Source organism: Ptychodera flava, chromosome 10, assembly GCF_041260155.1.
Source record: "Ptychodera flava strain L36383 chromosome 10, AS_Pfla_20210202, whole genome shotgun sequence".
Taxonomy (NCBI): Eukaryota; Metazoa; Hemichordata; class Enteropneusta; family Ptychoderidae; genus Ptychodera; species Ptychodera flava.
Genome location: NC_091937.1, coordinates 40,404,691 through 40,430,723, shown reverse-complemented (window position 1 = coordinate 40,430,723; position 26,033 = coordinate 40,404,691). Strand labels below are relative to the sequence as shown.

Here is a 26,033-nt window from a genome sequence, read left to right as displayed (position 1 = left end):
AGCTTAGCCTGCACAGGGTGTATATTACTGAACTTTCACCCCAAAATGTAAGTGTGTCTCTGACAAAACGTAGTTGTCAGCAGCTACGGGCGTTTCAGACTTACACCATTAAACTGCACCGACCCTAGAGCCTCACCCACATGATCCAAGACTTACACATTTGCTCAAACTTTCTTCGATGAAAAATATAACCAAATCGAAAATAAAAATCAGGGGTCACCGTGCAAAGTTTTGGACTTGAGAGACAAATTGCTCAACATTTAACGATATTTGGAATTCATAATGGCCGCCATCCTTATGTTAACTCTATGGGGAAAAATGCAATTTTCGATTGTCAAAAAGAAAAGAGACGGATGGAATTTTTTCTTACTCCGGGGGCTTTAAATGAGCCCCAACAGGCGTTAGACCAGAACAGTATTGGAAAAAATTGACAGTCCGAATATATGTCCCTGAGGCGCTTCCTACCTTAACCAGTCTAGTTCAATATATGCTAGCTACAGAACACGAGAGATGTGATTTCCACCTGATTGGCCGAGGATACTGATGCTTCGTCCTGTACCTTCTTTCAGAATAACGGTCGTCCCCTGAAATAACTGTTCATGTTTTATGTTCTGGATACGATATTTACTCGAAAAGGGGGAAGGAGGTCGTCTGTCGTAGAAGTTTCTTTCAAACCGATTTTTACAAGTGGACAGTGTTATGATATCAACTTGAATGACTTTGCCACGTTACTATGGAGATTCTGGCGCGACAATGAAGCAATCAATGTATTGCCACAATCTAGGTCGTTCATGGCGATGTTGAGAGACACTCAAGAGTATGCCTAGGTCTGCTGTAATCGTTTACAAGGTGTTTTATGGCTGACAGCTTCTGACTGACGACAGCAGGCACAGTGCAAACCAGCGTAAGAACGCTCATAAATTGTTAGAGTTCAGCAATATTTCTTACAATTGGTTGAATTTCAACTCAGAATATACTTTTTCTGCAACATTTATCAACGTACACAGTGTAAGGAATCTCGTCTGTATCGTGACCGATGGCAAGTTCAACGTTTCTCGCATTTCGTCGTGCTTGAAAAATGAGGTGCTTGTACCTTTAATTAAACTGAAATTATTTCCCTGTCAGGTCAGTGTTTTAGTACTTGACCTTGTAAAATTTATACTATGTTTTTGTTCCTGTTTTAGCAAATTTCACGTTCATCTTTTACAACCCCGTCATTTATACCTCATTAGATTTGACTTAATTGCCCCTTTACTTCAAATGTGTTTAACATGAATTGGTTTGTCGATAAAATGCGATGTCAAATGCCAGGCTTTATACAATTCTCTTAAGAATTTAATTTTACGAACAAGAGTAGTTCATTATCGCAAGCTCCCCTTAACTGGTACTTCAAAATGTTTCAAAGCAATGCCCTCTATATGCCTTTAGTGAGATAATCAGCTCATGCAATTGAGCACCAAAGTCAATTTTTGTCGACTTTATAACTTTATAGCCCAGTCATTTTTTTCAGATTTTTGCCAAAATTTTGATAAAAAGTGTAGCCAATGAGAACGATGTCCTTTTGGTAAAAATTATCAAAAAAAATTTCAGAAAAATTCATAAAAATTAGTAAAATGTTGCACTAAAATTTTGGCGGGAAAAAATACAGCACTCAAAGGGTTAAACAAGATCTGAAAATAATTACTTCAGAAGTAAGCCTACTCGAATTTCGTAGAATTCTCGTTGCATGCACAACATTGTATATTTGAAGTGAATGCTCCGTATAGAAACATTTAGTATTTCCTGCTCTGAACACCAAAGTGAGGTTACTATTGATGCAACGGGTTTAATTTGCACAGCTTGTAGGATTGTGTTACGCATGGGCAACGGAGCTTTACCGCCAACTTGCTCGTTAGCTCTTCTCCCCCGGCGGCGATAAAATGTCAAATTAATCCACAAGAGACTGGGATCACATATTTCCCCGCAAAGTCCATAAATGCAAAGTCCTTAGCATCGCCACTTTCTATGGCCTGGTTGAATGGTTAAATTTGCGTAATATCAGAGCGCAAAGTCGCTCTCTTGCCTCCTTTATCGTGGACAAGGAAACCGAATCAGGCACTTTTCTCCGCGGTTAATACATAAATTATACTGTAGTAATGTTTTGTCTGAAAGAAGGATGTGTACATGAAAGAGCCGAGCTTAATCCGAAGTTGGATAGCCCGCTTATATCAGGACAACCTATTCAAATTAAGGGTGAAATGCAGTCCAGGGCAAAGATCTCTCTTTTGGTAGAGCTTGTTAGCGTGAGTTGAGACGTGATGAATTATAAGTGTGTAGAGTACTGCTTGGCAGTCAGAGCAGAGGAAAGCTGGAAAACGATGCGTCTTTTTTCACATTGATATTGCGCCTTGGCAAGATTTTTCGACAGTGACATGTTGTACATAGGACACCAGACATGAGTGGTAACCTGTCCATTGACAATATGACATGTCTCAATCGCTATGAATGTATTTAACAAATATTTTCAGATGAAATGTAAATAAATTCTAAAACGAAAGTACAAATTTTAACCTTTCAGACGGGATATAGTGTGGAGTTACTGCTGCTCTGTGAAGCAGTGTGAACGTTGTGATTTGGAGAAAGGCAGTTATAGCCTACATTGAGAATGCGTCTTGGGGACAGATACTAGGACTCTCAAACTTTTACAATACTCTTTTGTTCTGCCACTTGTGGGGCCTCATTTTGAAGCTTATGGAGCAAATAAAGTTTTCATCGGTTTGTTTTTGTGAAAACCAAATTTTTTATTTTTCCCATAGAGTTAGCACAGTGATGACGGCCATTTTGAATTTCAAGTATCAGTAAATATTGCCTTATTTGTTTCTTTAGTACCAAAATTTGCACGGTGACCCCTGAGTTTTACTCTTTCTTTCGGAAGGGAATGGTTACAGTTTCCTTGGGGAAAATTTGAACAAAAGTCTAAATCTTTTAGCTTCAAGGCGTGCCCTCAACAGATCGTAATTTTTGCAAGGTTTTGTTCTTACATAAACAGATCTAGACTTCCTTTCCAGCAAAGTGTGTTGACCTGCCAAATATTCATTTTATCACAATTTTCTACACAGCATAAATACTTTTGTCGATAATTTTCATACGTTTTAATACAACACGGTTTACAAATATGCTTCAGCGAGGCAGGCAATATACAAGTTAAATCTAAAGCATGCCGGAAAACATTCATAAAATGATCAATGTTAGATGTAAAGCAACTGCCCTTTTAAAGCTTGTTATCCTAAAATATTGTATATATCAGAAGAAGAATGTAAGTCTACAGGGCAAAGAGACAACTGAGTTTTGAGTCCCACGTGACTGTTAAATCTGACAGTAATCTACAGATATGGCAACCGCTCTATCGTTTACTGTTGTATCCAAAGTACAGACCTTGCACCCTGCGCTGCTTGTATTGATTATATTTCGGGAAAGATAGCGAATTTCCATGGCAACAAGCCCTATCGAGAGATCTAATTACGCCGGTGAAAGTTTCAGGTCTCAGATGGAGGTCAGAGGTGGTTGTAAGTAGCCCCAAGTAGTTGCCATCCAGCAGTCTAATAGGATATGCTGTTCTCTGCCGATAAATTAGAGTGTCATGGATGTCGATCACAAGTCACTACTCCTAAGTGGGTTCTACACGCTAATAGTTTCCAGTTACCATGACAACAGCTATGAACGTTTTATCGGTATCTTGATATTTTGATCACGCTCTGGTGTCGTCGCATTTTGACCATTCGTCTGAAAGATTTTCTCCTGCTGACCAGAAATTTTTCATTCTTCTGGTTGCCATTTTGGCATGTTTACGGATTCGGATATTTTTCTGGGAGTCGCACCGATCGAACAAGTGGTGACAGTTCAGAGATTGGTTATGAAATATTAGATCAGGATTTCAATGACTATTTTACTGGATATAGGTTTTCAAGATCTGAAGCGAGTTTTAACAATGAGAGGATGGCTTTTATAAAACATATGGCTTGCCATCTTTATGCTGTAGCTTCATCATACAGCATTTTGTTTTGCGTATTGTTAAAGGGAGGCTGTCGTCGGAACTGCGCGTGTGCGACTTTCTTGTTTACAAACAATGTATTTAATGCACGATATCTAGATGCATCACGTAAACATAGCTGTAACGTTTAAATTTTACGATAATCATTAACTTTCATCAACCGCCAACGTACCCTAGATACAGTGTTTACATTGGTCGTAGTGGTCCCTGGCTTTAAATCTCCTTTCCAGATGGTGTTGGAACACTCAGTGCTCAAACTAGTACTGTCGACGCTTTCGCGTGTGATTACTGTTTATTTTTCGAGAAAGTTTTAATTGAAACCGAGTCCGCTCTGAAGAACCTATAATCAAAGCATATGTGGACACCGTCCACAATGTTCAAAGCATTGAATGATGGAAAAATTGACAATTAGTGACGAAAAACATCAGAAAAATCGTGAAAGTTAGAGCTCCAGTTTCATGGATTGTTGCAAGTTATGTAATTAATTTATCCAAGACAGTATTCAAATCAAAGTTGATCAATACAGATTGAAGCAGACGGGAGAAACTGAATATGGACATACTTCAGTAAGTACTTTATTTCGAAATCCACATTTTTACTCTACTAACATTTTCAAGGCAGCTGAAAGGTCAAGGGTCAGCATTGTCATGGGGTTGCGAAAAGTGCAATGATCTCAGACTGCAACAGTGCTGGCAACGCCGGTCAGAAAGCGTGCATCATCCGTTCCGATACAAATGTTTCTCTGCCCGAAAGGAGCCTCACAACATGACTTCTCGCGATGTATCGGAGGCTGAACTACGGGATGCCAGGGACATTCGTTATCGTGGAAATAGATGTTGCGTCGTTGTACCAGATGCCTCTTTGGGCTATCTATTCCTCAGAAGCGAGACCTGTGTTTTTTGACGATTTGATCTTGATGACTTCCCAAGATAAAATTCACTCCACAAGGTGATCTGCTCGTCATCTTAGCTACTACATGACCATTGCCATGGTAACCATCGAATTGGATGTGAAATATCAATGATACGGGTTTTAATATTGTGCTTCAACCTCTCTACAGCGGGCAATTCAAAGCTTCATTACTTGGAAAGCCGTCACACAATTGTGGAGACTTAGATTACGGCGACGATCGATAAATTTATCTCTTACATGTGTACTAGTCACGCAATGCTATCAGGTTCAAATCCGATTAAATTCATTACGCTGTACAGCCATCAATTTTTATTTTCCCCATAGAGTAATGTCTCTTCAAAGATCATTAATTCTCTGAATAAGTTTTAAATACACCCTTTATGTTTCCTTCGATCTATATTAGGTTAATCGTCAATTACAATATAGTGATAATTGTAAACTATTGAGGACGCGTACAGGGACATAAGATGTCACTTTACGTCACCAAACGCCATCGAATTTGTCCTTGTTTTGTTGGACAAATTACCATGACAAATTATCGAAATTGTCCCTCTTTTATGGGACAAATTATCACCGCGAATTATAACTGCCGACGAAGTTGTAAACGTTCATTCAATAATGCAACGTGACATAAGTTTGAAAAGTGAAGTCTCACATCATACATGAGGAATGAATCTAATAAAGTCGACCCTGTGGTCTCTTCTGTTCCCAGGGGGTCAAAGATCATCCTAGGATTTGTAAACTCTTCCTTTATTCGGGGTCCACACAATCACCTCTGTTGCCCAGGTAACAGCGAATCGCGAAAAGCTCAAAATCCATGTAATGATTTCGCACAACGGTAATTGCGTCGTTCGGAATCGGTTGCCATGGGCAACCATCCTGGCATAGTCAGATCGTTATTGTGAAGAGAATTCACTATTTTCACAGATTTTTTGTGATTTTCTGAAACATGGCCTGTTGTTCTTGAGCTCATTAATATCAATTGTCAACTCTTCGTTCATCGGAAAAATGCCTTCTGCACACAACCATGGAATCTGACTTCCTACGGTCACTGTTCATTCTCCTCAGCAGCTTCTGTCATTTGGAACTATATCTCTACCTGCGACATCAAAACCTCTCCAAATATCAGCACTTTCAAACGACGCTTGAAAACTTACATGTTTCAGAGAGCATTTTCATCATCCTCACGACCCGAAGCGTCGTTGAGAATTGTCTAACTTCGGATATTAGACGCTATGTATATTGTCAGATAGACAGAGATAGAACCAATCAAAGGAAAGAGTCAGAATCACGTGACATTGCTGGTTTGGTGACAGGATAAGACTACGCCGAAACAGAACCTAGACAAGAAAAGATGGGGTAATACTCGCCATGACAAAGTACTAACTTGTACAGCCTTTGTGCATTATTAATGTACATGTATGGTTAGACGAGGTAGATTTATTGAATGTATCTACATTTGAAGTGTAAAACGTGAATTTTCAAACGACCATTTTAATCTTGGTATCCCCTCCCCCGGGATAGAAAACATGTTTCTTTAAAACATATATTGAAAAGATAATACTCTAGCTTCGCGCAATTTCAATAATGTTGTAGTTAAGTGCAAACTATATATTTCCACTACAATAGCAATTGTCTGTAAGTGGGAAGTTAACAGGTATATTTTTGCTTAGAAATCTGAACATTAAGTGAAAAATAGGAACTGAGGGAATTTCTTTTGGTTCAATGTTGTGTTCTGTAGAGTAATAAAAGCAAATGTACCATGGCTCTAAGGCATACAGACTCTTCTGTTGTGAAGTGTAGCAAAGTGATACAGGGTTCAACTTACATACTGCCAATTACACAAGTCTTAGCATGCAGATGGACTCAGGAAATAATGTTATAATTCGATCTGCTCGTCGTCATGGAAACAGGTACAAATATCATTCCTGATCCCTTCCCTGCAACCAGAAAGGTTTAGTCTGTCATTGAGCTCCATTTCGCCATTTACTGTTTACGCTGGAGGGAAAACACTGCACACCGGAAATGGCGGCTTTTTGTTCGTGTATATCGTGTTACACGCCGGGGTTGCACGTCTTGTGCTGACATGACAAGGCTTGTTTCATAGGATGCTTGCTGTGTTTTGGGAACAATATGTTTCGCCAATAATTGATTTGTGTAAGCGTCGGACATGACTCAACGACTTTAATCATTTACTTTAAGTGGAAAATCGTTATCCATTGGGAATGAACACGCAAATGAACTAACTTATTTCTCTTTTTATTAAACAAACGATCTCATTTGCAGTGTGTTGTTATTTTAACTGATGCATGTTGAAGCCGTTGTGAATTCACTGATAGACATCATAAACCACACTTTTCATCAGACAGTGTCATAGTTTTCAGAGAAATCAATGTAATTATAAATACATTTTCTGCAAACAGGTCTCACATGTACATTTCGCATATTCATCGTCACATGTCGAAGGGTGATTGACCTGCTCATCCCAACTACAGAAAATTGCAGTTTCATTGTAGCTTCATGCATGAAGTTATCTGTTTCAACTCTGATGCTAAATGATGTTTATTGCATAACATTCCTCTTTAACCAATGTTTTCAGGTTATATGGTAATCGATTGATTTATTCAATAGTTTTCAACGAGACCATAATAGTTCAAATTATCCTTGAAAGTCAAACAAACGATCTGTTAGAATCTAACGTTGACGGCGCACTAAGATACTCCCAGTACTGTGTCGGCAGTACCCGAATAAAAAGAAATAACTCCTCTTAGTATAAATCTGTTTTTATGGAGTCCATCCGGTTTGTGAGACAGTATAATCAACGTCCCCACCCCTCCCCCATAAGACACTTAATAATAAGCGCAGTACTGTGAAGGCATCTTTAACATGGCCGGAATGAGAAGATTATAACGAGGGTAACGATTATTTCATCTCAACCCTATCAAATGGTCTTCCACATAATTGTGAGAATCTCACGAAAAACTAAAGCCCCTGGCTGGGAGACGCCCTCTATGGTAATTGTGTTGAAAAGATATTTTTAGCAATCCTGTCCGAAGGCAATTTACAGTATACCATTGCAACCAATCATTACAGTTATTTCATCCGAAAGAGCGACGGACGGTGTTGCAGCTGAAGTACTTGTTGGTGAAAATGTCTTGAAAACTGAAGACAAATACATAAACATATTATGTTCATCTTGTTACAATCAGAAAATCTTGCAAACATCTCATCGTCTTTAAATTCTGCAACCACTTCTTTCACCGTGACTCAAAGCTCCTCTTTTGCGGATTTCGAAATCTTCAGTTGTGCACAAAATGAAAACCAAATGTTGCCACGAACAAATTCAAAATCAGTTTTGTTTCAAAGGCAAGAATTATGTACTCTTGACGTATTCTTATATTGATATTCCTAGAATCTTATTAGTTACAATTATTGGTCAATCACCTCGGACTTAAAAACAGACTCCAGTATGAGCAGAGGTCAGTCTTTCCCCTGTAGTGGTTATTATCTGTAAAAACATCTACTGATCAAGATTTGCAATCATGTGATTCAACAAATTTAATCCTTCAAGAGATATCTTTCCTTAATTAGAAAGTATATCTAAAGAAACAGTCGAACTTGTAAAAAACTATTACAAAATCGACTTTAATTAAAAAAGACCAATCATTAGATCTAATTTTGAGACCTGAACATTGTATGGCAATATATTTCAATCTATGACCAATGAACGATTATTTTATTCAATCAATAGGATTATATTGTTATTTCCCTTTTAAAAGGGAGAACTTTATGAGAAAAGGTAGAGAACGACCCTGCAGGACACGTTACTGTACGACTTGACACAAAGCCAATAAACCCTCCTCATGCCAGTCTAACTACTTTTGAGTCTCTACTTTGTTGATCTCTGCATACCTCATTGCATCAATTCCCCTGGTTGACGATACAGCTTTTTCTTTTGGTGGAGAAAGCGAAAGGCAGCAAAGTAAACTTACTGAAAATATATGAAAACGAGGAGCGGACGAAGATATATAAGAATGACTAAGGAACAGGCACCTGCACCTGCACCAGCAGCAGAAACTCCAGGACTGACCGAATGCCATGGCAACAGGGCACCAACACCCAGCTCGATGCAATAAGACAATCAAGTGACGACAACACCTATTGTATGGGATCCGGAACTTTACGAGAGCAGGAAACGAGAAAGCTCGACGTTGGTGACAACGCTGCACCGATTTCGTCCAGTTCTGTCGCTGGCCTGAAGCGAAACAGCTCCGAGGCGTAGGGTTGTACATGACGGACGGAGCCAAAAGATGGTGCCGGAGTCAACCATACTGTTCGACGGATTGGTTTGGTTGCTACCTCAGTTGGAATAGCATTTGGTCATAAAGCCACATAGGGCCGCACTTACCAAATCTATTCAGGAAGGCCTTTCCGAAGGTTTCCGTGTCAGCCTTGGTCTCATTTGGTTGACTTCGGTACCACCTTTGGGTTTCGTCCGTAAGGTGTAACCCTACGCCTGGGAGCTGTTGCTCTTCGGGCCAGCCACGGAACTGGGCGAAGTATGTGCAGCGTTGCAATCCTCGTCGAGCGTTCTCGTTTTCCTGCATTAAGTATTCAGAGATCAACAATATAGAGACTCACAAGTAGTTGGACTGACATGAGGATTTATTGGCTTGGTGTCAAGTCATACAGCAACTTGCCAGGCAGGATCATTCTCTGATTTTTCCAATAAAATTCTCTCTTTTTTAAAGGGGAAGAACAACGTAATCGTACTGATTCATTAAAATTGTCGTTCATTGGGCATAGATTGAAATATGTTTCTATACAATATCAAAGTCTCAAAATTACATCTAATTTTTGGTCCTTATTTAATTTAAAGCCGATTTTTAACAGTTCTTTACAAGTTCGATCGTTCCTTTAGATATACTTCCTATAGTTAAGGAAGGACATCTCTTGTAAGATTAATTTTGTTGAATCGCGTGACTGCAAGGCGTGATCAGTAGCTGTCTATTACAGATAATAATAATCATTACAGGGGAATGACTCCTTGACCTCTGCTCATACTTGAGTCTGTTTTAATATACCAAGGTGATTGACCCATAACTGTAACTAATAAGAGTCCATAAATATGGATATAAGAATCCGTAAATATTAATGTAAAGATTACATAATTCTTGCCTTGCAACATTTCGTCAGACTCAACCTCTACAGAGTTTTTATATGTTGATAGTGAGTAGATTTTCAATAGATAATAGAGTTGGTTGTCTAGACAGGTCTTAAAAAGATCCGAAAGAAAGCTGAATTCAATTTTTAAAACCCCAATCCCTCTATGAATATAATAATAGGAGTTAATCAAAACAACATGAACGGGAAGTAAAATAACCCCATCTCGTCCTTGATGGAAAACTAAGACTATACATTTGACCTTAAGCAGCTGCTTAAGACAGTGCCTGAAACAAGACACCAATGAGCATTGTCAAGAGACGCCTTCGTGATTCTCAAAGCTATCTTACTATGAATATATCATTCCGCGATGGCTGCTCAATTTTCTTTCATCGCAAAAGGGAAATTGAATTCTTTGTAAAATAACAATTCTGTTCTTGAAACTAGGGTTCAATTCAACTTGAAACCGACGTCTTCACCTTCAAGGTTGTGGACAGCTAAATTATTTTGACTATGCCAATAATTAGGTTTGAAAAGCTGCGTCTTATTACGACCAACGAATGCAATATGCGGCTGGCGCTGCGACCCACTAAAATACAGGTTTTCACTCTGTGCATGATCAACTTGAATCACATTTTAGAGATTGATTATGAACGAATTAATCTCCTGACATCTTAGTATTGTTGACTGACTAGCAGCTTTGATTGTTATGATTGTTATGAGGGGCACAATTCAGCGAGTCTAGCCATCATTTGTATGTGAAACTATGATTCACAAGGCTTGGCGACTGAGAAAACACAGATGTTATAGAGAAATGACTTTGAGACTTACGATTCAGATTTTGTAAGTTTACTTCTGTCGCTGCCCGCCGATCGCTCCCTCTCTCTCAGCAACCTCCTCTTCTCCCCTAAATTCGATATTCGACTCACCCCCCGCGCCGATTCCGCGATCGATTTCAGCGGCACAAACTTTGGCTGTTGTGGGTTGCCAGTCGCCGATCCTCGCTCCGCCATTTCTACACACTGCACGACGTTACTATCCACGCAAACTGGCTGACTGACGTTAAAATTAAAAATTCATTACATTTTTGTTTCATTTCCTGATTTTTACTGCACATATAACGCGACACCTGCTTCATGCAATTAACGTTAGCAAATGTTGTGAAGCAATAGGACAGTGATTAATGCCGGACTTATTAACGAATTCCTGAAGACCACAGTTCAACAGTAATTATTGTTATTGTACAAACAAAAGAGGTTGTCAGGAGTAGAACACATAGGAATTATGGCACATTACTCCTTCCACATATGTTTAGTTCGAGCACAATGTGATATATATATATATATATATATATATATATATATATATATATATATATATATATATATATATATATATATATATATATATGGTACAAATTATAGTACATTGTGTCTTCCAAATATGTTTTCATATATATATATATATATATATATATATATATATATATATATATGTATATCTATGTATGTATCTATGTATGTATCTATGTATACGTACAAATCCTTCACTCAAGGTCATTCACAAAAGGTCACATTATTAAACCTATTAACATGTTGAGATCCAACTATTCTACGATTGATACAATCATCACAGTGTTTGTTAAAGCTAGGAAAATCATCGCATAAGTTGTTGTACGATTTCTCACTGAAAGAGGAATTCAGCATTAAGCGAAGCATTAGCAATAATGAATGGTAATATAGCACTTATAGTGCTTCTTACGATTTTACTTGTACCATACTGGATACAACTGGGGAAAATATGTTATTTTGTTCTAGGGTCATATGGAAAGCATTGCGCATGCGTTGTCAGAAGTGAAGCCTTGAACAGGACACCTGCCGAATCCTGCAATTCGCAACCGTGACAACGCCCTCTTCACTTAACTATAGAGAGAGCGCCCGTACAGTTCAACTCAGCTAATGGCATTCTCGTAATGCCGCAAAAGCTAAACCAGACATGTCCCCGTTGACAGGAGATTTATTGCATTAGTAGTAGACACAGACTTTACATGTAACTTTAAAACGCCGTGAGAACACGTTGAAAAATAAAATTAGTCAACACACTCAAACTTATAATATCTTCCGTATGATGTAGGTCTCACCATAGACCCTCGAGAAAAACTCGAGGGTCTATGGTCTTACTCAGTTACTATAATGGCTAGCAGAATCATAGACCATAGACCCTCGAGAAAAATCGAGGGTCTATGGTCTTACTCAGTTACTATAATGGCTAGCAGAATCATAGACCATAGACCCTCGAGAAAAACTCGAGGGTCTATGGTCTTACTCAGTTACTATAATGGCTAGCAGAATCAGTAACCTCAAAGCCACGACAAAACTATAAACTAATGAAATCGATAAATGTTGATATTTTATCCTGGGATGATATTTAAATTGATGGTCAAAGTCTCTGAAAAATTGTTTTAAACAGTATTACGTAAACCCAAGGGACGTGGAGTTTCCAGAATTTCTAATTTAAATTCGTGCAATGGACCATAATTGACGTTAGTACAAGAAGGTAAATACCTTGTTCATTTTATACCGACCTCGCTATAATTATAGAAAATTGCGACAGCAATCGAGTTTTAAGTTGTTACGTCTGTAGGCAATTTAAGGAATGCATGAAAAAAACTCTCACCCTGCCAGATACTGACATTTTACAACACAATATCAAAGTAAGCCGTTTCTTTCAATGTGGGAGATTTCTGTTTTACCTTTTCTGGGCAGCCGCTGCAGCAGTCTCACTTTTCTCTCCTTTGTTTTTATCACCAGATTTTGACATAGCTGTTCCACTGCGAGGTGTCGGACTTACTGGTGGTTCCATAATTCAAACCACTGGCCACAGACAACTACCGACTCCCGGGCATGGTCAAACCGAGTGGATTTTTTCGGAAAGTTTTTGAACTTTCCATGCAGTTTGAAACGACAGGTGTATGTCGTGCATTTTTTTAAACAAAGGTTTGGCGGAGTTGCCATGCCGACAAGTTTAAGGGGCGATAGAATAGCAGGGGTATTACTTGCTAGGCCTTTGTTATTGATTCAGAAGTTGAAACCAGAACAGCTTCGGTGTTTGTTGTTTATTCTGTATAGTGCGTTACCAACAAGAATATCAAATTCAGTATTGGTGACACGATGACGCAGACGCAGAACCGCACCAGTATGAACTGCTGTGAAACCGGTATGACTCACGCATAACCCAACGGCATTTATCACCCACCATATGCGTCACATATCACCGAAAGTACATGGACAACTAAACGGACATGGCCATTATTGAAAGGCGCGGAGACGGCGATATTCACGTATTGCCCATCCGGTTGCTTGGACTAGTACGTTGTTGAAACACGCTCAGAGATCAACAAACGTATCGCCGAAAACGGAAACTCGCAAAAAAAACCGCGCGCGTTTTTTGAAACGCTTAGCACACAAAGGCTCACGCGAATGCTGAAGCTTTACCAAAGGAATCAAAGCGCTAAAATACACACATTTCTGATCGACTCTAACGCATTAGGACACATGTTACCCAGTGGTAGAGAATGGAAAATTCAAGTCGTTATTGCAAGTACTCTGTTTTCTTCTCTTTCGATCAAAAATGCCTGATTTAATAAGGAAATATCTCTCTAAGTTGATTCTATTCATGAATCTTAGCAAATTGGTTCCTCATTGAAATCGGTAAATTTGTTATACATCCTTTCGAGATGAGTATTTTGAAATGAATTACCACCGATGAAAGAAAGTATATTTCTAACTGTAATATTTCTATCGTCTATTGTTTTCTTAGTGTGTTCATTGAAATCAATGAATTAGATGAGAAAACACGAAAAGTACACAGGAAATGTCAGTTGCGTTTGTAATTGAAATTGTCAGGAGCCAAGGAAGCTGATGGTTTTACGGTTAATTCAGTGACTTAAAAACGCATCGAGATCTGGAAAGCGCCCTCTCATTCATCACTGTGACAAAAATGCAATTATACAGAGTTAGGGGAGAATAATGTATTAATAATTGACGAATCTTTGATGAAAATATAAAGTATTCACATGTTACAGCTTCAACAAAAATGTATTCATTAAAAATGAATTCGAAAGCCGCTATAGGCCCAGTGGAACAGTACTGTATCATCCAGGGTAGCTGTTGACTCGCTATCGTTACGAGAAACGTCTTTCAAATCGTGATGTTACAATACTTCGACGAAAGGCAGCCTAAGGTGATACAACGAGAGGCGGTGCAATATAAAATGAAACAACTAAAACGCTTGATTAAACAATGTATGTTTCCTCATTAGGCCCTACAACTTGCTGAAACACTTCATGGGTTTCAAAAACATTGCACAGAGAAAGATTGAGATATTTTAACCCCTATCTGCGGTACAACAACTGCTTAATCATATTTCCCAATGAAGTCAATAAAACATTTTATTAATTAAACTTGAAAAAGTGTGCCTTCTATGTTATCTTTTTCCGTATTATAATTTGCCCAGAAAAATTGTTGCAGTTCCAAAATACTAAATATACGAACTTGATCAGTAAGCACACTCTGTATTCACAGAAGTTCACATCATTCGACGGTGATTGATATGCAATTATATTTCATGCAGGAATATCATCTCTCTTTGTCTAGGAATACAACATGGACCAATGTATATATCATCATGGAGTATCAATTGGCTTAACATGCAACAAAAATTGTACATATTTGTGACGGAATTACATAAATATTGATATGACCGGTATAGATGTGCGGGCAAGCTTTATTTGTTCGAGCTATCCCCCTCCCCCTCCCTTTCCGGCTAGCTATACATAGCTACTGTACATGAAACTTGTACCTATGAAGTTTAGTCTAGATGTCAAAGGTCACTTCTTTGTAAGCTGAGTGACTGGCATGAAATCAAAAAATTATTCACTTGAAACTTACAGTGTACATTCTGTCTCGTTCTTACTTTGCCTAGGACAAAGTTCTTTTTTTTCTTCACAACTTTTTGACACATACAAGGATTATTTTCGAATTTACAAGTTTACATTGCGATATATTTATCAGTCTGCAAAACTGGTCCTCAAGGAATTGTACAAATAGACTTTAGAGGGCTGTTTTATGCCATTCTGGTCTGATCGATGAATGATCTATATGTAGATGAATGATCTATATATATATTTATCGCTAAATATAGCGATAAAATGAATGCATGGATACGGGTGATGTAGGTCAAATATGGCAGCTAACACCAGGATTAAAGGGTGAAGAATCTCCGCGACTGGCTGATACGAGTTGCTCGGGATCACGGAGGTAGCTGGGATTTACTTAGTAAACTTACAACCATACACTGTGAAAAGTCTTGATCAGGCCGTCGCCTGTCAGGGAATTTTCAATTTATGGTCTACGAGTTCGATTACGACCATTACAACACTTTGTTAGGCCTGAACATGAAGTTTTTTAAACGATTGATTTTATGATAACTTTAGTTTGACTGACAACGATAGACAAGCGTAACCAGTGACGATTCATTTATATTCAAACACCGTACATACAGTAGCAAGACTTTAACATGCAATTCCTTGTTTCCATCAAGTACATAAGATGTACAGAGAAGCAATTTAAATGGCTGTTGGCATGTCCACTGAACTGCAGCGTGTTTTGCAATTCCTCACGTAAAGTTTCAATGAAACAATTCATCACATTTTTCGTTGTCATTGTCATCAGTTTTAACTTGATTGATCAAAAAAAAACAATTCCAGGATCTATAATTTGCAGTATCTACCTTTTGCAAAATTAATAGCGAATTAATCGGATTCTTGAAAGGAGGGAAGCCGAAAGGTATATTTGTTTTCAGGACAAAACAAAATTTCCTCATTCGACAGTTCTGCTGTTCTATATATGATTGAGAGAGATACATGTACATTTAGATGATATTACATAGGGCCTTATTTCGGCCCGAAATAAGGCCCTATGTAATATCATTGAAATGTACATGTATCTCTCTCAATCATATCCTCCCGATGCAAGATATCGAATCCAACATTTTCGGTCGATCAGCGGCCTTGGTTGTTATGGCGACCACCAATCCGTCACCTTGCCAACCAGGTCTGGAGGTTGTTAACCAGACAACATATCGACGCGACACTCGATTCTCGATAACTGCATTCATTAGCTTGTCATCACAGTATCATAAAACCTGCTGTGATGATGGTTATATGGCGCATGAGTTTTACAGACGATTTTGAGCATTTGTGATATCATAAAGAGATTGACCCTATATCACCTACGAATAGTTTGACCTCTGTACCAAATCAAGTTGCAGCTTCACATCGAGGTGAAAAAGTTAAGTCCTGTACGAAATTAAAGTTTGACAGCGTTTAACGTTATCGCTTCGTTGAGCTAGACTAGTCTGTACATGACAACCAGAGCTCAAACTAAGAAATTGAATTACCTTGTAAAATTGCAATTCCTGCAATGTGAATTATCTGTATGTATGATTGTCGTGTTCGAATTATATTCGGGAAATATGAGATAACGTACCTCTTTTTAAGGACATTCAGAGTTAAGCGAATTTTTAAAATAATATGCGATGAATCATATTTGTTTACTTCAAGGAATTAATCGCGTATCCTTACAATCAATGTGATTCTGTGAAAAGCGCACTCTGAGCTACAGGTGTAAAGAGACGCGGAACTATTTCAAGAATTGATTGATCAATTCTCATTATACCTTAACTGTTTCTTAACTTACATTCACAAAACGTTTTCACTTCTTCTTTGGTCCTTTTATTGTACTTACGTCTAGAGTTCTTGACAGTGACTGCGATTTTGTCAATATTGATATTTGGATGACATGTAGAGGCTCAATATTTTGGTCATGTTTGCTATTATACGATGAAATACAAGGTGAAAATGAACATTGGCGCAGGGTTTTTGAGTATCTGGTACGGATCGAAACGAACTGCAATCCGAATTCGCCTTTATTAGGCATATCAATATAGAGGAACAATTATCATGTATAATGGCTATGATTGAAGACTGGATTGTGGGTAGTTTGATAATCTCCTATCGACGACTGAAAACATCAATTGTTACTAAGAAAAAAGAAAGATCTTTTGTTGTGACCATGTTCAAATCCTACTGGTACATTATCCCTATGGCGTTGATGAATGGATGTACGAAATGCACGCAATAATATACACAACTACAGACATCATCAAATGACGGACGATATAACTCAATGTTAAACGAATTCAGCGACATTATGCCGAAATCACCCTACCAGTAGTTCAATATAATATTGAAGACCATTTCATTTCCTGAAGAAGAATATCGCCGCCAATTTGACATGTTGCTGAACCATACCTTTCCGCTTAAGAGTCGTCTCGTTCGTTGTGAAAGACATTAGAGCGGGTAATTGGAGTAATGGCTAAATTTTTAAAATGGAAATTAGAATAAATACCTAAAAACTCTTTCGAGTGTGAACTGTAAGTGTCCTAAAAACAGCAACTTAATGTTATTCACATTGTTTTTCGTCTGCAGCAAAACAAGAGAATGCCACAAATGAACATTATTTTAGTTTGACTTTAAATCACAAAGTGATAGCTGTACACGCTATTTTTCTTTATAAAGTGAATCGCTTGCAAGGCTAGATCCAAACAACGTTAGTCACCGGTCACTGTTCAAAACACGAAAAGGTGAGCTTATATTATAGTTAATTATTGTAATGCCGGAGATTATGATAAAAATGCTTGCCTCTAAGTCACGTTGAATGGAATATAAAAAAACTCTATTGTCATTTGCGTTTCTGGTCACCCGCTCATATATACTATACTCTATCGCATTTGGTATATGTTTATAACTGAGAAAACGGTCACTCTTTGATCTTGTCTCAGACCTGCGCAGTGAAGCCAACACGACAGGAGAAAGAAATGTACTGCATGGGGAAACTCATAAGGACTTTTAGATTCAATGTGCCAAACATCATCAGGATTCGTTACAATATACAATAGCCACAGAGAGTCAGCTGTCTTCTGTGTTATGGTTACCTGTGAATGGAATGTTGGATTTCTGAAAGGCGATGGCTCGCAGTGTTAAGGTCGCCCCTGTGAGAACACTGCACGGCCTGATGCAGAGACGAGGAAAGGGCACAGATTGGTTGGGTCCTGTCAACAGGACACTGTAGCGGCTGAAGCTCAGACCACTTCTGGGGCCGGAGGGACTACAAACGAGGCTACATTGGTGACAGATCTGCAAATAAAGGCTCAACGGAGAGCTAGAGGCCTTTAGCAATCATGTTCTGTTCACTATTGGTGTGCGATCGCTAATAATCGCGAGTGTAAACGTCCGATTTTTTTGAGGGTGTGTTTATTTGCGTTAAACTTTCATGCTGCGTAAAACACGTCTTTGCAAAGCTCAGAAATTTCCATAGTAAAATACAAGGTGTTCCTTGTAGTCCTTATGCCGAATATCAACAGTTCCATAACTGTTGATATCGAATAACAAGAGAAATTGAACACACGTGTTGCCTAAAGCTATGCCAAGCGGAATAAAAATATTGCAACATGAAAGTCTGTTGCTTGTTCAAATGTATTATTGAGTTGACTGTTGTAAAACCGTTAAACTTTACACTAATCCGTAATCACAGCTACGCTGGTACCTTAAAACTATTCACCAACCAGATAAGCCTCGTAACCACGGATTAAAAGTTCTCACCTGCCTTTGACAACCAAGTTACGCGTCGTCTGCCCGGTTGGTAGGCGTGCGATGCATGTAAGCTCTATGAAGGTAAAACAGTCAAAAGTCACTCACAGAGGTTGGAAAACTCACCTAAATATGCTTTTTATGCTAAATCTCCGTTTTCTAGCGGTAGGCGGGGTGTGAGGAGACGTCGAAATGGACGAAGCTGTTGCCATAGCTCCCGATTCTGATCTTTGCACGCGATTTATCTAGCAGAAATTGGTCGGCGAAGCCATTCCTTGACCTCCTTGTAGTTCAGATTGGATGCGTTTGTCATTGACACTGACTGCGGGTGGAAACGAGCGGCAATAAAACTGTGACTGCCAACCAATTAACGGTTTTTAAGGGCAACCTATCTTGTTTGCTCGAATATACTTTTCCAGACCCGCTTAAACTCCTTACATTGCAACTGAAGTCATCTGACTGGATCGAGCCATTATCGTCAGTAGGGTGGGCGAACACCATTCCATGACTCTGCGTTGGTCAGAACTCCAAGATAATATCAAAATCGACGTCTGGTCAGCTTTTGGGTGCGATCAGTCGAGTTGGGAAAGGTTATGTTGAACATACACTGCCAACGGTAGAGGGAATTTCTGAACAACTTTATGCACTCATCCCGAACACCTTAAGTGGTTGGACACCCGTCGCGTCACCATGACGGAATAACTTTTAGCTGAAAGTATTTGTGCGGCAAGTTGGTCACAAACCTGTTTCATTTGAGTGAAAGGTCATTATAACCCACTCAATAGACGTGGTCCGATATATTATTATGATAATTATTGGCTTTACGTTTGACTTGGCTATTTTTAAACTGAATGAGCAAGCTCACTAGGTTATAATTACACCCATGCTGCAGCCTGTCGTACAAAGATGACATATAAAGAGGGGCTGTTTTACTTATAACGTTCACTTTTATTCACATGTCGCGGCACATGCAACTTTCCTATCCGGGTTAAAACTTTCCGCTTAGTGACGAGCGTCGCTATGGAAATTTGAAGATGTTTGTACCCAAAGGTCATAACTTTGGTTTCAGGTGATTCTTTATTTCAAATATTGAACTCCGGTAACGTGACGTTAGCCTGGATGATAGTGATGATCATTATTTTATTCGGAGCAAATTAAAATATTGACAAGATAAACCATGTTATTCCATGCATTGGTCGCTACATTTGCTTGTGTTAAGGCAGAACAGATACATAAGTATTTCATTTTTAAGGCGCGAACTATCTTAATGGTTGTTGGCCTAGACTGACAGCAGTATAAGACAAGCTAATGTTTTCACTTGACCCAGCACGTCGACGGGAGAGAAATTGTCCATAGTTGCCAGTATCATAAACGCTCAAAGAAAATAGCCAGTTGTGACAACTGAAGTTCGTCAGGCAATCCTGTGATCAGTCGACCCGGTCATTGAGTAGTTGATGTGCAGTAAATGACCTTATGGGGGATACAGATCATATCTATGTAGACATGTAGTGTGTTTCGAAGAATGTTTTGTGTTCACAAAAAAATGTAAACTATGTAAGGGAAATTGTCGAAACAAATGTCTCAAACGTCTTGACTTCTGACAACAAAGGGTTGAAATGTCAGAAAAGAGCAACACCTGGGATAAAAAAAAACAGTTTGCTTTTTAAGCGTTATACAAGGGATAATGTTTCACTGTATCACTTGCAGCATTATCTATACCTTTATACTGAAGCTCAAACAGGGACGGTGCTATAGAGCTAATTGCATTGCCGGTTCAGTAAGTTTTTTAATTTTATCTGCAAGACCTGAGGCAGTTTTCAATACACGGCTCGATTCAAATATCTGAACTGGTGGCAAATGGAATATTGACAAAGAGGTGAACTAAGCGTCTACGAACCACCGTCATTCAAAATTCATTGTGCTATGAATTAGAAACCACCGTAGAAAAGGCCACCGTTTATGATCTCCAAATGTTTGACATCAATGGTTGAAGTTCGGGTTCAACAGGTAGTCATCTCAATGATTGAGGGCGCTAAACGATCGCATACATTTCTGCTCCGTTGTCATAATACTGCCAGAAAGTGTCTGGTGGGGTTAGCTGAAAATCATGAATAACAAAATTCTTATCAAAATTCTCGAGGCAATTTAATCAAAAATCTGAATTTATGTTCCATAATGTGATTGTCTTTGTAGTTCATTACAGAGTAAGGAAGTCTAGACAACAAAGCGAAATTGTTCTTTGGGTTTTAATACCATCACATATTGAAGACATTTCCATTGCTGAATGGTTTATTCTTCTAAATCTGGATATTGACAGTCAAAATGGTGACAGAAAAGTGTTTGTTTCGAGAAAGATTTAATGTGCTTTGGCTGGCATTTGTTACCATCATACCTTCAGTGGAGACATCAGGGGGGTAACAAATTTGACCAGTGGATTAGTTAAGAAAACTGGTTCCAATACTGACAAATTATTGAACAACTCCCTGAAGTGCTCCAAATCTTAAAGTCCCTTGTTGTAAGTCGCATATGGCTTTGACAATCTCAACACACTGGTGCTGCGATCCACACTCAGCTCCAGATAGATACAAACAGAGAGTGTAGCAACAACAACATAACGGTAATACCGATTTACGGCACTAACCCCACCCTCTAACGGCCCTTCAGGTTGATCCTCAGCATTGAATGACGACTGAAAGCTGAACACAACGGACGCAGTGAAGCAGATAAAAACTAACTGAAGGCGATAACTGTCCAAAGTCGAACAATGGAGAGACTTGCTATCGAATACATAAAAAACAGCCGATCGTTTAGTCTTTGTGTAAACGTTTGGTTTCACATAAACGCCAGACAAGGACACACACTAAGTGTGCAACTTTTTGGTAAATACATCTGCAAATGAAGAATTACCCAAGTATAACGTGTCTCTGCAAAGAACAGTGCGCAACGGAATTAAGTTTTATCATATTTACTTAGCTGATTCGTTATATCAGCATGGTTTTGTTGTCAGCGTTAGTACAGGAGCATTGTAACAATGACAAGTCAACTCCACGTCGATTGCCATTTTTGCGAGAGAAAGTTTGTTACGTCAGAATTTGCACCTTGTCAATTTTCACTGTGGTGTACCTTCGTGATCAATTATACTTACGCGTTTTTCTCGCCACACTATGGCGGCAGCCATTGTTAAACGACTTGTTGCTCGGACAACTGGTAATGCATTTTGGGGAACGCGACTCCTGAACTTATGGCAAAGTCTATCGCCTTAAGGTTTTCATTGCAACTTCAAACGATACCAACTTCTGTTGCACGATCGCTTTTCATTTATTTCTAATTGCTCATCTAATCAAGCAATTCTTTGTGTCCTTATTTATCGATATGATATGCTGCAGGGTGACTGTACGACAATATAGTAATTACCATTAAAATCGACAAACCGCGACACGTGTTTTGTTAATATTAATTTCAAAATGGTGAAATTCTCACATTAATTACGAATTTCAGCCTCGGGGTATCCCTTGGGAATTAATTCGATGTATTTCAGCCTGACAGCATAATAAAGACGATATTATTATTTTAAATGACGAGTCTTCGTGCTCAGAAATGTCTTTTTCTAGGTTCACTTCGCACCTGTGTCCTGAAGACGGCAAACCGTACAAACTGTAACACCATCACCATGTTTGCTCTTGTCCTTCTCAATCTGACCAATCTATACTAATCTTGCCCGTGAAATGTATGTGCTTGCCTTAAAGGCGTGAATGGCAAGAGCAACATATACATGAATGGCAAATTTGACGAAAAGGGTGCTACTGTGTTACACGAAAACACGCGTCTCTTGATTGACAAGTAAACAGTTATATTGCTAACGAGAGAGTTGTAACACGATCAATGGAAAGGCGACGAGGCCTTATAGAAGCCGCTCGACCCTGTGAGCTGTTGACATCAGAACGATCTAAGTTTATTTGATCTGTGGACGAGCTCGTTAAGTGCTTCATTCTTTTCTCACAATGAAGGGAGATTGTATAGCATCAGAAGCATAGCGGGCAGTTTTTCTATGTGATCACCAAAACTTTGAGAGCAATACTCTTTGCTCATATTCATAGAGAATAACCCGGTAATTCATATGTGCGCGTAGAGTCAGAGAAGACAACGAAATGTCCAACCGTCATATTCATGTAAACCGCCAAGTCTTGCCAGTGGGGGTAAAGTTCATGGTTACAAAAAAAAACTTAGGCATTCACAGTATGAAGACGTTGTACAGTCAGTACAGTTTCATGAAATTAAATTCAGTACGCTTTTTAGTCTACTTAACGCAAAGGAGACAACTAAATTATCGCCCGTTTCGATAAATACGCATGGTTTGTTGTATTATACTGTCTTGCGTGTTTTGCACTTACTTCCATAAATTTGAAGTTCTCCGTCCAAGTTTAGAAGCATTAGATATGGCCCGGCCATCTCCTTGAGTTTTGTGTTGTTCCCTGGCTGCATGCACTTGAGCTTGTTTCACAAGTTTAAGAAACATTTCACGCCTTGGCGTCCTCTGCTATGGCCTGTATAATCTGTTCCTGAACTCGTGCACAAAGCCGGACTAAACGTCTCCACGTGATAATAACATATATACACCTCAGAGAAAATTAATGGTCCTCACTGAATACATACCGACATTCTCATATTGGCCCTAAATGACCCCCAGCGATGGAATAGTCCATTCTCTTTGAGAGGGGGAGGGGGAACTGGTAACTGGAACGGAGTCAAGCTGTAGTACATACTTCCAATGCTCATTTTAGATCACGCCTGATATTCAGAGAAGTACAACATTACTAATTGCCGAAACAAATTGTTGTCTCTGTGCACCCTGAGTGCAACCAAAAATTCATTAAAACTGTGCAAGAACTTAACACAATGGAATGTTGGTAAATAGAGTCTATCACTACCGAAACTAACTCTATATGGCCGATATTTGCACAGGTGTCGAAAGATGACGTCCTTTAATGGACAGTTGCTACTGTATTTACCATGTAGGTATCTCGTGTGTACAAGTATAATTTGACAGTCTGTTTATTCAAAACTTGTCAAAGATAGTTAGCTGCAGTGTGAAGTGTGAAATCATTTAGTTCACTAAAAGTCTGATCGAAAACTGTTTAGCGTCTTATTTTCCTAGCATTCAATTTTGAACGATCTCACCGCGTAAATTCTATCTCTCTGTCAATATATATATGCCTTGGACTGCTCATCTGTCTAATCCAGCCTCTTCCTTCATGTCCTTTGTATCTCAGTCTATCGCCCTCTTTCTGTTTCCCGTCCCTTCTTACTCATTCCTCTCTCTCTCTCTCTCTCTCTCTCTCTCTCTCTCTCTCTCTCTCTCTCTCTCTCTCTCTCTCCTCTCTCTCTCTCTCTCTCTCTCTCTCTCTGACACATAGATAGACATCCCGTTACAGCTAAGTATGCTTTGGTAAACTTAAGCATTTGGTATTTCAGTATATCACTTTTGTCATAACCGTTGAAAGTCAATTTTTAATTTACTGCTCTCAAGAATGGACTATACCGACCGACTTATAAACATATATGTTTACATAGAGACAGAGGGGCAGGACATGCCAAACAGGGTGACCGACTGATTTTATAAAAATATAGAAAAGAATTAAAAACGAAAGGGGCAGACAGGTAGATAGACGGAGAAACTGGCGAACGGTGAGCAGACCACAAATTCTATTGTGGAGGGACTGTGCACACGAATGGACGAGATAGTGATAGACACTAGTATTTTACGCACAGGGTAGTAGAATTTCGATGTTGTGTATAAGTATGTCCAACATATCATGCGCTAGCCATTACCTGTTCGAAAAATTTAAATGTGCAGTTTTACTACGGGTGGACTGCACACTGTGTTCCCGCAATAAAATGGACGATTCTGTTGCCTGGCACGCTGACTAATAATAGTGTCATTCACGGTTGAATGGACTCGGTAAGAGATAAGTAAGAGGCCTGAAGCCAATAGGTGAGAGGCAAACCCACCCACTCTATTGATCAGGGGTCTGTTTACCAATTCACTGTCAGTCCTTGGGTTTGCCGTTATATGACAATAGAGGACCAGGTTTGCCGTCATATGACAATGGAAGTTCTCGAGCCTGAAGGCCGAGGACAAAGCACATGTAAGACAGAACAATCGGCATTGTCGACCGTGCCAGACTTGTATATATTGAGAAGGGACTGTTCATTGCCTCAAGAGGTATACCAATCGCACTATAAATTAACACCATGTAACATAAATAACCTGTTTACGAAACTAAATGACAAGTAGTAGACTTGTTACTGCTCTGTGTGATGATTCGAAGCGGGATATTTTACGCCTTGTTTGAAACTGAACTCATTTAAAGCGTAGATACGCGAAATAGGCTTGATAAGTTGATTGAGATATGTGAGCTACGAAGCTATGACGTCAGTGGATTGGAAAACACCATAAGCACATTGTTGTCATTACAGAGTTTCGAAAGTTCGGATAATTCATTGTGCACGTGGTTAATATCGAGAGTTGATAGCACACAGATGCATAACCTTGGTTTTAGGTATCATGATGATGATCTGATCGATGACGTAATCGGTGACGTTGGTGAAGCTGACGACAGTATCAAATACAAAGAATTCAAAGCAATCTTATATGTGGTATGTTAACAATAAAATGTTTTGTTTTTTTTCACACGAATCACTCGATGACATGTGGTTGTTTCTATAAAGTTAAAGGTGATTCTTAAAAGCTGTGAAGTTATTCCAATATCATCGTTGTTGTGTACTGGGAGCAGTTGAAATATTATCTCCTGTCTTGCATGGCATATACTTCATACTGAGTCTCGAAAGTGATAACGTTACCGTTGATGGCGTCCTTGACAGGACAAGTAGACAACACTGTCTTGGAATTATTTTCATGTGGAAACGCGATTCAAGGCGTGTTGGTGAAGTACGTTAGTCTAACTAGTTAACATATATAAGTGACAGTTAAAACGACAGTCGTTGTTAAAAGAATTTAGATTTAACAAGGAATTACATTTAATTCAATCTTTTTTATGGAAAACTGTAACAAAGTTTTATCTGATACCGATTGAGTGTACAACTTTAATATCTAGTTATGTCGACAATGTCATGTAAGAAACATAATAGACTCTGAGGAGTGTATATTGATGTATGTTGGCTTAAGTTAAAGTTTAATTGTTACATGTGCCGTCCAAT

At 38.9% G+C, this 26,033-nt stretch overlaps 1 protein-coding gene across 8 annotated transcripts in view; it reads right to left on the bottom strand.

Moving 5' to 3' along the window:
- LOC139142781 (androglobin-like) overlaps positions 1-26,033 on the bottom strand; it is a 120,753-nt gene that overhangs the window by 77,738 nt on the left and 16,982 nt on the right. Inside the window, exon 1 of one of the 8 annotated variants that reach the window (XM_070712938.1) lies at positions 23,207-23,378. The exons of 3 other annotated variants lie outside the window; for them this stretch is intronic. In XM_070712938.1, the coding sequence (XP_070569039.1) occupies positions 23,207-23,331 (125 nt within the window). In that variant the 5' untranslated portion in view covers positions 23,332-23,378. Of the gene's footprint in view, positions 1-10,936; positions 11,120-12,857; positions 13,058-18,941; positions 19,125-23,206; positions 23,379-26,033 lie in introns of those variants that run through there. 4 more of the 8 variants (XM_070712943.1, XM_070712942.1, XM_070712941.1 and 1 more) reach the window with 4 other exon arrangements.